Source organism: Ranitomeya variabilis, chromosome 8, assembly GCF_051348905.1.
Source record: "Ranitomeya variabilis isolate aRanVar5 chromosome 8, aRanVar5.hap1, whole genome shotgun sequence".
NCBI classification, from domain to species: Eukaryota; Metazoa; Chordata; class Amphibia; order Anura; family Dendrobatidae; genus Ranitomeya; species Ranitomeya variabilis.
Window position 1 is genome coordinate 71891732 of NC_135239.1, and position 13371 is coordinate 71905102.

Below are 13371 nucleotides of genomic sequence, written 5' to 3' on the forward strand. Positions count from 1 at the left end.
ACTGGACAAGGTGATCAGAGGGTGCGTTTTCAGCTCCTGCGGTGTCGGTGAGTGCAGAGGGATGAGGATTCAATATACGCAGTGCTCCTTGTAGTGCTGTCAATCAACGTAAGGGGAGGAGCAGAGGATGGTAAATAATGGGGGTGTAATAATGATGTTTTTGCACAGAAATATCTGTAGCTCAAATCTAATTTTTTTTCTTTTATAGGGTCCAGAGTTCCCTATACGAATGAATAAATGGTTTACATTTGAGCATTGTTGGTGCCGACTCCCTTTACGAAATGGAGACCACCCCGTTAACTGGTTGTGGGGAAAAAAAAACAAACAAAAACATGAATAGGTGCGAATTAACCTCACAGGTAAATTACAAAAAGGAGATGAACACCAATGAAAATTCTTTGAAAATGTGATCAGTTTATTTGTAAGCATAAGAACACGTTTTCCTGGAAAATCCCTGTGTTTCCAAATAAATACCAGTAGCGCAGTGAAGGATGGACATGGTGGAATAGGTTTCTATTAAAGTGCTTGAGCATATATTATGGATGCACCAACATGCGGCATCTTGCAGGGTTTGGTCCATATCTGGAGTAATATTAATAAAAACGTGGAGTTGGTGCATCCCTAGTATACGGCTATATCACTAGTGAGTGGCACAGTAACACGATGGGGGGGACACGCACAGAGCACCGTGTGCTGCCCCCTACACAGGGGGCGGCTCAGCAGTGAGGGGTGCGGATTCGGCGCAGATGGTCTATGATGACAGATATGTCGAGCTGTCCTCCACGTTTATCTGATCGAAACTAGAGGGCTCCACGGCAAACAGTCTTAGCATATCCAGTTCTAGGGGATGCATGCAGCCGCTTATCACCAGGGAATGAAGAGGACCTCCGAAGTCAACCGTGCTGAGCTGCTGCAGCGTGCCCGCCGCTATACGCTGGTCAGATGCCCCCACGCGGGCCAGTCCCACGCAGATTGTGTTCTCAGTTAGAGCTGGGGGCCAGAACAGAAACATTTATTTGTACCACAATACAGTCTTCTATGTAGCTCAGTTCCCACATGTCAATTAATAAAACATTTCAATACTTGTTTTCACTTCCCCTTACATCTAGAATCACGGGCACACATGCAAATCCTTGGTATTTTAGGTGGCATCGCAATAAAATCCTTTATTCCGGGCAGCCGTGTGATTGATGCAATAGTAAAGAAGGTGCTTGACACGGTTCACACAACATCGAAGGACGTTCTTCCAAGAGGAGGAGATGAGGGCAGACATGTCAGTTCCTTCGGGAGATAAGGAGGTGTTTACAAATGGCAATTTCTGCCGTTTCGGCTAAGGATGGAGGAAGCCCATCCTGTGCTGTCAGTCTCAAGGGCCTGGGTGTGTCGCTGACCTCATGCAGGATGTGGCATCTGCACGCCAAAAGGATACGAATGGAACATTAAATAATGCCGCTAATAAGATGGGGTCATGTAGCTAACGTCTTCTAAGATTAAAAAAAAAAATCCTTGAAATCTTGCACAGGAGGAATATTGCACCAGATCCTGTTTGGCCAGTGGATATTCCCGTGCAGATCAGTGGCTGTTTGTCTGGTTTTCTACCTTTTATTCCCTATTCGCACAGCATGCAAAGGGGGTCCAGTGCCTGCAAGTGCAGGGCCCCAGCACTTGCGATACATACCTCTCCCCGCTGCGGTGTCTTCCAATTGTGACGTTTGGGTCAGAGGGAAGCAATGGCATCATGTCTGTGCGCTCTCTACCTGAACAGTCAGTGCAGAGAGCCAGAAGATGCCGACGAGTCCAGAGCAGAGCCGCGGCCAGTGAGCATTTCAGTTATGTTTGTAAAATCATATATGGGGCCCATCATAGTGTAGCGTCATATATGGGGCCCATTATACAGTGGAGCGTCATATGGGGCCCATTATATATGGAGCAATATATGGAGCCCATCATATACTGTATGGAAAATTATATGGGATCCATTAAGTATGGCGCAATATATGTGGCTCATACTGTATGGAGCGTTATATGGGGCTCATACTGTATGGAGCAATATACGGGTTCCATTATTCTATCTGGAGCAATATATGGGGCACCATGTGGTGCCCATAATAATGTATGGAGCAATATATGGGGCTCATTATCGTGTATGGAGAAATATATATGTGGCTCATTATACTGTATGGAGCAATACATGAGGCTCTATGTGGTGCCCATAATATTGTATGGAGCAATATATGGGGCTCATTATTCTGTATGGAGCACTATGTGGTGCCCATAATACTGTATGGAGCAATATAGCGGGCTCATTATACTGTATGGAGCAATATATGGGGCTCTATGTGGTGTCCATAATATTGTATAGCGCAATATATGGGGCTCATTCTGTATAGAGCAATATATGGGGCTCATTATTCTGTATAGAGCAATATATGGGGCTCATTCTGTATAAAGCAATATATGGGGCTCATTCTGTATGGAGCAAAATATGGGGCTCATTCTGTATAGAGCAATATATGGGGCTCATTATTCTGTATAGAGCAATATATGGGGCTCATTCTGTATAGAGCAATATATGGGGCTCATTATTCTATATAGAGCAATATATGGGGCTCAATACTCTATGTGGAGCATTATTTGGGGCCATAATTCTATATGGAGCCATATATGGGGCCCATTATTCTGTATGGAGCATTATATGGGGCCATTATTCTGTATGGAGCAATATATGGGGTCCATAATACTGTATGGAGGACGGTACTGTCCAGTTTCTGAGCTATTGTAGAATTTACAATAGATATCACTTATGCAGGGGCGGACATACCGCTTGGGCAGCCAATGTATCTGCACCAAGCTGTCAGTGTCCGCCCCTGCACTCATGTAATGTAAGAAGTGGAATCTTCAGCATTGCTCTATACCTATATTTCTCTGCTGTATCTGTGCATCGTGAATTGTGGCATGTGTTAAAGGGGCCCTCAGTCTCTTTCGCCCAAGGGCAACGACAACCTGGAGCCGGCCAAAAACATACTCATGAGGTAGGTCTAGAAGCCGCAGATCTGATGCAAAAAATTAGCATTTACATAGGAACTTTGTGAATGAGATTTTTGAAATCTCATCTTTACTAGTGATGAGCGAGTGTGCTCGTTGCTCGGGTTTTCCCAGCATGCTTGAATGTTCTCCCAGTATCTTCGTATGTTTGAGTCGCCGCAGCTCCATGATTTGCGGCTGTTAGACAACCTTAATATATGTAGGGATTGTCCGTTTGTTAGGAAATCTCCACATGTATTCAGGTTGTGTAGCAGCCACAAATCATGCAGCTGAGAAGACAAAAACAATCTCCGAGCACGCCGAAACACTCAGAGGACACCCAAGTATGCTCGGAGAAACCCGAGTAATGAGTATACTCGCTCATCACTAATCTTTACATTCAAGAGAAGTGAATTTTTCACTGCCGACTTCAACCTTAGCAATGCAAAAGGTGAAATCAGTGTTAAATCCACATGACTTTCACATCAAAATCAGCACAATTTGATCTGGATTTTGCCCTTGTAGAGTCACTGTAGAAAATTCCCTGTAGATATGTCCTTTGTGGACAAAGTCTTTCACTAAAGGTATCTTTAGCATGACTCGTGAAAGCAAACAAAAAACGTGTGGAGTTGGGCACAGTTTACAGTGGTATCGGGACTTCTATTGTCATAGGAATAAATATAAAGAACCCAAAGTGGAGTGGCGGGTTCTTTATATTCAGTGCATTGGGTGGAATCCAACCTGAGCACCCACTCTATGGAGGGCCACCCATCCCTTCTATTTACACAGGATCTGTGATAGATAGGTGATAATCTGCTAGATGAATCATTTTTTTTTACATTTCCACTATTCATATTCTCAAAGACAATGGAAATCTGATGGAAAAATTGAATGAAATAAGAACAGATCACTAATGATCCATCATAAATCCTGTACAAACAGATTCTCTAGTGTGAACAAGGTTCTCTTACAATGGTAATGGGCGCCAGCTCTCCGCAGATCTTCACTGTACAGTGCGCAGCCCATACGGCCCAGCGCCCACGGGGGCACGTTATACTCACCCAGCTCCTCTCCCAGTTCTCTCCTGTTCTGTACAATCTGCAGAAGTTGCTCCGCTGCCTGATTTAGGCTCATGTAACGTGGGGGCTCGAAAACCTTTTTCCCTCTGTAATAGAAGAATAACAAATAATCCCTCAGCAGATTCCTACACCTTCAGTATGGTCATTACTGTGGAAAAGGAGCATGAAATGGTTGTGGATTTTTCATATTGACATTGATTGGGAACTGAAAATCTGTAATCAGATCTTTGTACTGTGGAGCCTTGAGTGTAGAAAAAGTGGCTAAAATAAACAGTAAAGAAACCCCCTCAAATTCCGAGTCTCCTGCAGCCCCCAGTCTGAGGCCTCTCTCCTGATATCTGTTTACTGGCCCCTTCCCAGGCTTCAGAGATCATGGCTGGAGCCGGAAACTCAAGGACCAGCGGGGGGCCAGAGAAACCTCATCATGGGAACGGCTGATGGTGGGAAGACTGGTTTTATTTTGTTTTACTCCAGGTCATTGGTTTTAATTTGCAGAAGAAAATCTGCCCCCAAATCAGCAAGAAATGATGAGGACTTTGGCTCAAATTCAATGCAGAATTATCCAGAGCCAATCTGACTGATGTGGACTCAGCGCCTAACTAACCAGATGTTACATGGTTTCCATATTGTTTTAATAAACTTTCTATTGTTCCTAAACGCTGCCAGAACACACCATGCAGTTTAATCAATACCACGAATAATGGATTTGACTACATCAGTATTCCCCAAATTCAGTCCTCAAGCGCCCCCAACAGAGGCTTTCCTTAGCATTGCCCAGATATGGAATTATCCTCTGTGAGGATACTGAGGAAATCATGAAATCATGAACTGTTGGGGGCTGTGAGGACTGAAGTTGGGGTACACTGATGTACATAGACCTTTACATGTCCAAATCATGGCAGGGACCGCTCATCGCAGCGCACGTCAGGTGCTACTGATCAACCGACTAATGAGATGGACGAGTTACGTTTTGCTGTTCTCCAATTGTCCAGCAGAGGTCAGTATAAACATATATGGGATTTAAAGGTCCAGCGCTGCTTTGGTGGGCTGCTGTCAGTATAGCAATAGTTACTGCAGGATACAGGAAAGATATATATATTTTCTACTGCAGGATAAACACTCACTTCATAAGGTTCTCTATGGATTGCTCCTTCACCTTTATATCTGTTGTAAAAAAAAAAAAAAAAATACAAAAAAGTGTTACCAGAGTAAAGGATACATACAACGAAGATTAAAGTATGTCTGCTTCAGTTTAACAAAAATACATAGAAAAGTGGCACAACTTACTTTACACCTCCGCAGCCACTTTGTATAAGCAGTTATTGGGGTGAAAAGAGGCCAGACTTGCCATGTGAATTAATGAGAATTTAAGAAATTAAGAATTGGCTTTACAACACAGGAGGGTGGCCACCCTCACCCAAGCGGTGCGGGTCCATAGTGACCCAAGCGGTGCGGGTCCATAGTGACCCAAGCGGTGCGGGTCCATAGTGACCCAAGCGGTGCGGGTCCATAGTGACCCAAGCGGTGCGGGTCCATAGTGACCCAAGCGGTGCGGGTCCATAGTGACCCAAGCGGTGCGGGTCCATAGTGACCCAAGCGGTGCGGGTCCATAGTGACCCAAGCGGTGCGGGTCCATAGTGACCCAAGCGGTGCGGGTCCATAGTGACCCAAGCGGTGCGGGTCCATAGTGACCCAAGCGGTGCGGGTCCATAGTGACCCAAGCGGTGCGGGTCCATAGTGACCCAAGCGGTGCGGGTCCATAGTGACCCAAGCGGTGCGGGTCCATAGTGACCCAAGCGGTGCGGGTCCATAGTGGTTTTTTTTATTGTGAAACTTAAATATGGTAAAAAAAAGTGTCATTAATAATAGGAACACCAAAAACTAAACTCCTCCACGTTCCCTTACTTGCACGCTGTGCCATTCTTCCATAATTCCTCTAGGACATGTGTAATAAATTGACAACTGGGTGTTGACCTTTCCCCTTAATGCCCTAGAGGCGGGGTTTGCACACTAGTCGGGGGTGTGTCCCCAGACAGTGATGGTGTCCAATCAGTGCTATTGTGGGGACACGCCCCTCTCACAAGGACAATGGAGATGCTCAGATTTATTAACAATCTTCTGGAGCAACAAAAGAGGAAGGAGCAAAGCTGTAGGAGAACGTGCTCCTGATGTCCGCTCATGGCGACGGCCAGGATTAGCTTACGGGGTTGGAGCAATCTTATTTTCAGGAGGGTGCCGTCACCCAGCCTCTATGGAAGCACTGAACGTGTGGCCACCACTGCCCGTCTGCAGCGGTAGCCGATCACCTTGGCAAAGAGCTGCAAACAAATTACGGCAAACACAACCTCCAGAAAATTAAAGGGAAAGATCAACCCGGCAAAGAGGCCGCGCTAGATCTGTGTTACCTAGTAGGCAGAGGGTGTGCAATCCACTCAGTCGGTTCCTCCGGATTTTGTCATAAAAGCTCTCCGGTTTCCACGTGTCAGTCCAGAAAACAATGGAGGCCGTCTCTCCAAAATTGTAAAGCTGCAATACAGAATACATGGGAGATTTATTGTTCTGCTTACTCTTGGCCTCTTAAAAGGGAACCGGTCACGTCTATAAATGCAGCAATAGTAATCTGCAGGTAAATAGCAATGAAATCATGTCTGGCTGTCTAACTGGAGCAGCGGGTACAGGGAGAAAGTTACATTTTCCCTGCAGCCGCTTGCTTCCAATCCTCGAGGTGGTGCAGGGGCTGTTACAGTTACCGCTCTCTACACTGTGACCACACTGTAGTCACTCCCCACCACTGTGATTGACAGTCTGCTCCACCTCATGTGCGGCGGATAAGTTCCCAGGAGTGATAACTGCGCTCACTGTGACTGTTCCCCGCACCGCCCCAATGATGGGAAGCGAGCGACTGCAGGGAGGATAGAACTTCAGACACCAGAATAAACTTCATTTTTAGGGTCATGCTGCAACTAAAATGCTACACACGGGTACGTTTAGGCAGACTCCTACCCCGGCCTGCCATTCTACACATACAAAAAGTGTCCCTTTAAAAGGTTCTCATAGATGTAACTGGAGCCGGATAACAGATGGAGGTCGGATCGATCACTAACTCGCTGTAGTTTTGGATGATGCCACTACAAATATATACTGTATGTTCCTTTCTTCACACCATTGTAGGGTTGGGGGTAGCTGTTCTTTTGGTGCCTCCTGCCTCTTTAGGGCATCCTTCAGAAGTCCATTTTGGAAAGTTCTTCTGTCCGGTGGCAGATGCACATTAATGTCAATGTCCTCCTGAAACTCGTGCCATCACTTGAAGATTTGTAGCCCGAGATGCTATGTTTTCTGCAGACAAGATGTCTTGTAAATATAAAGACGTCGGCTCTTTATGTGCATCAATAAACCGAAGCTCCAGAACAGAGGAGTCTTTGACTTTCCGCCATGCTGAAGAGCCATCAGGGGCCCCAGGCGCTCCCGTGCTGACCTCTGCACTGACATATGCTCATCTTAACCTTAGCAGAACTGAAGCAGTAAGTCCTTCACTACAAAGAGGATTTAACATATGACTGATAAGAATAAACTATCGGGGAGAGAGCGCTGCCACAATCACAGCGCAGGGCCACCGGCGACATCTACAACAGCTGCTTCCTGCCCACGGCACAAAGGGGAACATGTCAGCAGGCGACAAGGTAGAGAAACCACAACAGAGAAGTTACAGAAAACATGGAGGATCACGAAGAGGCAGCGGTCAGGGGTGTGCGGCAGGGTCAGAGGGCAAGACCCTACAGCACGTATAAAGTAAATACAGGGGCGACCACTGGCCGTCTGCTTCATGTATATAGCGATTCCGTATAGTCAGACATTCAAGAAAAGGAATTTATCAGAAAATGGTCTAGTGTTTCACTCAAGCTTTTGCTTTAAAGGGATTCTGTCAGCAAAATTTTGTACTATGTAATCCGAGAGCAGCATGATGCAGGAGCAGAGTCCCTGATACCAGTGATGGATCACTTGTAAGTCTGCATGCCATCATTTTGACACAATCACAGTTTTATCTGCTGCAGATCTAGCAGTTCTCTAAATGCTGAGCTGTGTATAACCCCACCCACATCACTGATTGGCAGCTTTGTGTACTCTGTGCATAGGCAGAAAGCTGCCAATCAGTGGTGATGGCGGGGTTACACAGAGCAGTTGACACCTAGTCCTGAAGTGATAATTAGTGATGAGCGAGTATACTCATTGCTCGGGTTTTCCCCAGCACACTCGTGTGACCTCTGAGTATTTGTTAGTGCTCGGAGATTTAGTTTTCATCACCGCAGCTGAATGATTTACAGCTATTAGCCAGGCTGAGTACATGTGGGGGTTGCCTGGCTGCTACAGAATCCCCACATGTAATCAAGCTGGCTAGTAGCCGCAAATCATGCTGCTGAGGTGATGAAAACTAAATCTCCGAGCACTAACAAATACTCAGAGACCACCCGAGTGTGCTGGGGAAAACCCGAGCAACGAGAACACTCGCTCATCACTAGTGATAATCTCCTGTTGAAAAAGCATTAACGTTTTTGAAACAGCCCAGTAAGTGACATCACTGGAATCAGGGTCTCTGCCCCTACATCATTCTGCTCTAAGATTGCATAGTAAAAAACTAATGACAATCCCTTTAGTTTTTTTTTCTTTTTCAGAAGACTTGTTAGCACTCACATTATCACTGCAGGCAGGATTACAATGACAGGTAACCCCTCTATACCCAGATGGTAACACAGGATCCACCAATCACATTAGGCAGCGTCACTTCTGCTTCCACCTACCTTCAAAATATCCTTGCACACACTCAGGAGATGCGTTAATACAAAAGCTAGGGTCAGAGTCCACTCATTGCTGCTAATGAGTATGTAGACATAATGAATGAACAGGAAGTAGGAATCTAAAAAAGCCCTAGTGGCCAGAGGGAAAATTGCAAGATTTTTATATAATTTTTTGAATACTGTTTGTGATAGGAGAAAAATTAAAAAATACACTTTTAAAGAATTAGTAATTTTCTGATGACACTTTCACTCTAAAAAGCAAAAAGCCTGAATTTGTTGATATGTACAAAATACCCATCCTACCAGAGTCCCCCCTGGGATCACTGCTGCGAGGAGGGTCTGAGCACACATTGCACTTTATAGTAGCTCAGTGTCCCCGCTCGCCTCTTATGTAGTCTTTTTACACTGCATTATTATATGTGCGTGCGCGTTGCACTTTTCTCATTAAAGGGAATCGAAGGTGAGCTAAGCCCATCGGCATCAGGGGCTTATCTACATCATTACAGAATGCTGTAGATAAGCCCCCGATGTATCCTGAAAGATAAGAAAAAGAGGTTAGATTATACTCACCTGGACGGGCGGTCCGATCCGATGGGCTTTGCGTTCTGGGGTCTCCCATCTTCTTACGATGACGTCCTCTTCTTGTCTTCATGCTGCGGCTCCGGCGCAGGCGTACTTTGTCTGCCCTGTTGAGGGCAGAGCAAAGTACTGTAGTGCACCCATCAGACCGAACCACAGCGGGACCGCCCCTGGGTGAGTATAATCTAACCTCTTTTTCTCATCTTTCAGGATACATCGGGGGCTTATCTACAGCATTACAGAATGCTGTAGATAAGCCCCTGATGCCGGTGGGCTTAGCTCATCTTCGACTTTGGGGGGTGACAGGATCCCTTTAATTACTATTTGACATCACTTTCGGCGTAGTGCCGCATACAAGTCTCCATTGTGCAGTAAGATGCCAAGCAATCACCCCCTCCATGGATTGGTAAGTTGAGTGGTTGTCTCATCAGTATTTTGCACCTGTGTTGCCACCATCTTAACTACATGGGTCCACTGCACACCAATAATGCATTTGTTCACTGCCTTTTTGATATTTATTTACTATATAGTAAGGAATCATATTCTTAACTTTTTACGGGTCTTTCCTCATTTTTGGATACCATATGTTTTACATGCACTCCTTTTTTCTGCTTTTTCCGTGCTTCAGAGGCAAAAGCTGCCTCATCTAGGAGACATAATGGACCGGATCAGTTGGCGCGGCCATTCTGCTGGTCCCGCACTGTCAATCTTCAGGAGCGCACCGCCCCCCGGCAAGGCAGGAAGCAGGGAGGCAGAGGAGAGCTGTGCTCCTGATTATACAACATGAGAGCAACCCCTCCAACTGTCCAATTACAGAGATATACTTCCAAAAGTGACTGTCACCCACATTCATACAGTACAGACCAAAAGTTTGGACACACCTTCTCATTTAAAGATTTTTCTGTATTTTCATGACTATGAAAATTGTACATTCACACTGAAGGCATCAAAACTATGAATTAACACGTGGAATTATATACTTAACAAAAAAGTGTGAAACAACTGAAATTATGTCTTATATTCTAGGTTCTTCAAAGTAGCCACCTTTTGCTTTGATGACTCCTTTGCACACTCTTCGCATTCTCTTGATGAGCTTCAAGAGGTAGTCACCAGGAATGGTCTTCCAACAATTTTGAAGGAGTTCCCAGAGATGCTTAGCACTTGTTGGCCCTTTTGCCTTCACTCTGCTGTCCAGCTCACCCCATACCATCTTGATTGGGTTCAGGTCTGGTGACTGTGGAGGTCAGGTCATCTGGCGTAGCACCCCATCACTCTCCTTTTTGGTCAAATAGCCCTTACACAGCCTGGAGGGGTGTTTGGGGTCATTGTCCTGTTGAAAAATAAATGATGGTCCAACTAAACGCAAACCGGATGGAATAGCATGCCGCTGCAAGATGCTTTGGTAGCCATGCTGGTTCAGTATGCCTTCAATTTTGAATAAATCCCCAACTGTGTCACCAGCAAAGCACCCCCACACCATCACACCTCCTCCTCCATGCTTCATGGTGGGAACCAGGCTTGTAGAGTCCATCCATTCACCTTTTTTGCGTCGCATGAAGACACGGTGGTTGGAACCAAAGATCTCAAATTTAGACTCATCAGACCAAAGCACAGATTTCCACTGATTTAATGTCCATTCCTTGTGTTCTTTAGCCCAAAAAAGTCTCTTCTGCTTGTTGCCTGTCCTTAGCAGTGGTTTCCTAGCAGCTGTTTTACCATGAAGGCCTGCTGCACAAAGTCTCCTCTTAACAGTTGTTGTAGAGATGTGTCTGCTGCTAGAACTCTGTGTGGCATTGATCTGGTCTCAAATCTGAGGTGCTGTTAACCTGCGATTTCTGAGGCTGGAGACTCGGATAAACTTATCCTCAGAAGCAGAGGTGACTCTTGGTCTTCCTTTTCCTGGGGCGGTCCTCATGTGAGCCAGTTTCTTTGTAGTAATGATGGCCACTCGTTTTTCTTTACTTAGCTGCTTTTTTCTTGCCATAATACATAGTTACATAGTTATTAAGGTTGAAGGAAGACTTTAAGTCCATCTAGTTCAACCCATAGCCTAACATGCCCTAACATGTTGATTCAGGGGAAGGCAAAAAAAACCCATGTGGTAAGAGTAAGCTCCACCATGGGGAAAAAAATTCCTTCCCGACCCCACATACGGCAATCAGACTAGTTCCCTGGATCAACGCCTTATCAAGGAATCTAATATATATACCCTGTAACATTATACTTTTCCAGAAAGGTATCCAGTCCCCTCTTAAATTTAAGTAATGACTCACTCATTACAACATCATACGGCAGAGAGTTCCACAGTCTCACTGCTCTTAGGCCATGTGCACACGTTAAGTATTTTTCGCGTTTTTTTGCTATAAAAACGTGATAAAAACGCGAAAAAAAACGCTTACATATGCCTCCTATTATTTTAAGTGTATTCCGCATTTTTTGTGCAAATGTAGCCTTTTTTTCCGTGAAAAAAATCGCATTGCGGAAAAAAAAGCAACATGTTCATTAAAATGCGGAATTGCAGGGGATTCCGCACACCTAGGGGTCCATTGATCTGCTTACTTCCCGCACGGGGCTGTGCACACGATGCGGGAAGTAAGCAGATTATGTGCGGTTGGTACCCAGGGTGGAGGAGAGGAGACTCTCCTCCACGCACTGGGCACCATATAATTGGTCAAAAAATAAGAATTAAAATAAAAAATAGTCCTATACTCACCCTCGATGTCTTCCCGCCTCTCAGCTGCACGCTGCCGCTTCGGTTCCTGTAGCTGGTGTGCGGTGAAAGACCTTCCGATGACGTCACTGTCCTGTGATTGGTCGTGAGCGGTCATGTGACCGCTCACGTGACCGTGACGTCACGGAAGGTCCTGTGCGCACAGACCAGCTATAGGAAGAGGAACGGACGCCGGTGAGGAGATGTCTGGGTGAGTATAAGCATTTTTTTTTTTTTTTTTTTTTATTATTTTTAAACATTCTATCTTTTACTATAGATGCTGCATAAGCTGCATCTATAGTAAAAAGTTGGTCACACTTGTCAAACGCTATGTTTGACAAGTGTGACCAACCTGTCAGTTTTCCAAGCGATGCTACAGATCGCTTGGAAAACTAGCATTCTGCAAGCTAATTACGCTTGCAGAATGCTAAAAAAACGTGAAAAAAACGGAAAAAAAAACGCAAAAAAAAAAATGCGGATTTCTTGCAGAAAATTTCCGGTTTTCTTCAGGAAATTTCTGCAAGAAATCCTAACATGTGCACATACCCTGACAGTAAAGAATCCGCGTCTGTTATTATGCTTAAACCTTCTTTCCTCCAGACGTAGAGGATGCCCCCTTGTCCCTGTCACCGGTCTATGATTAAAAAGATCATCAGAAAGGTCTTTGTACTGTCCCCTCATATATTTATACATTAACATAAGATCACCCCTTAGCCTTCGTTTTTCCAAACTAAATAGCCCCAAGTGTAATAACCTATCTTGGTATTGCAGACCCCCCAGTCCTCTAATAACCTTGGTCGCTCTTCTCTGCACCCGCTCCAGTTCAGCTATGTCTTTCTTATACACCGGAGACCAGAACTGTGCACAGTATTCTAAGTGTGGTCGAACTAGTGACTTGTATAGAGGTAAAATTATGTTCTCCTCATGAGCATCTATGCCTCTTTTAATACATCTCATTATTTTGTTTGCCTTTGTAGCAGCTGCCTGACACTGGCCACTGAATATGAGTTTGTCATCCACCCATACACCCAGGTCTTTTTTATTCACGGTTTTGCCCAGAGTTTTAGAATTAAGCACATAGTTATACATCTTATTACTTCTACCCAAGTGCATGACCTTACATACAAATTCTAACAGTCTATTCAGTAGGACTATCAGTTGTGTATCCACCAGACTTCTGCTCAAC

General features: G+C 45.0%; 1 protein-coding gene across 1 annotated transcript in view; it reads right to left on the reverse strand.

Moving 5' to 3' along the window:
• Positions 1-394: 394 nt before the first annotated feature.
• Positions 395-13371, reverse strand: part of DPH5 (diphthamide biosynthesis 5) — a 33174-nt gene continuing 20197 nt past the window's right edge. Inside the window, exons 4-7 of the mRNA XM_077278169.1 lie at positions 6509-6629; positions 5228-5267; positions 4086-4189; positions 395-990 (exon numbers count right to left, since the gene is read on the reverse strand). Coding sequence (XP_077134284.1) covers positions 752-990; positions 4086-4189; positions 5228-5267; positions 6509-6629 — 504 coding nt within the window. The 3' untranslated portion in view covers positions 395-751. The remainder of the gene's footprint in view (positions 991-4085; positions 4190-5227; positions 5268-6508; positions 6630-13371) is intronic.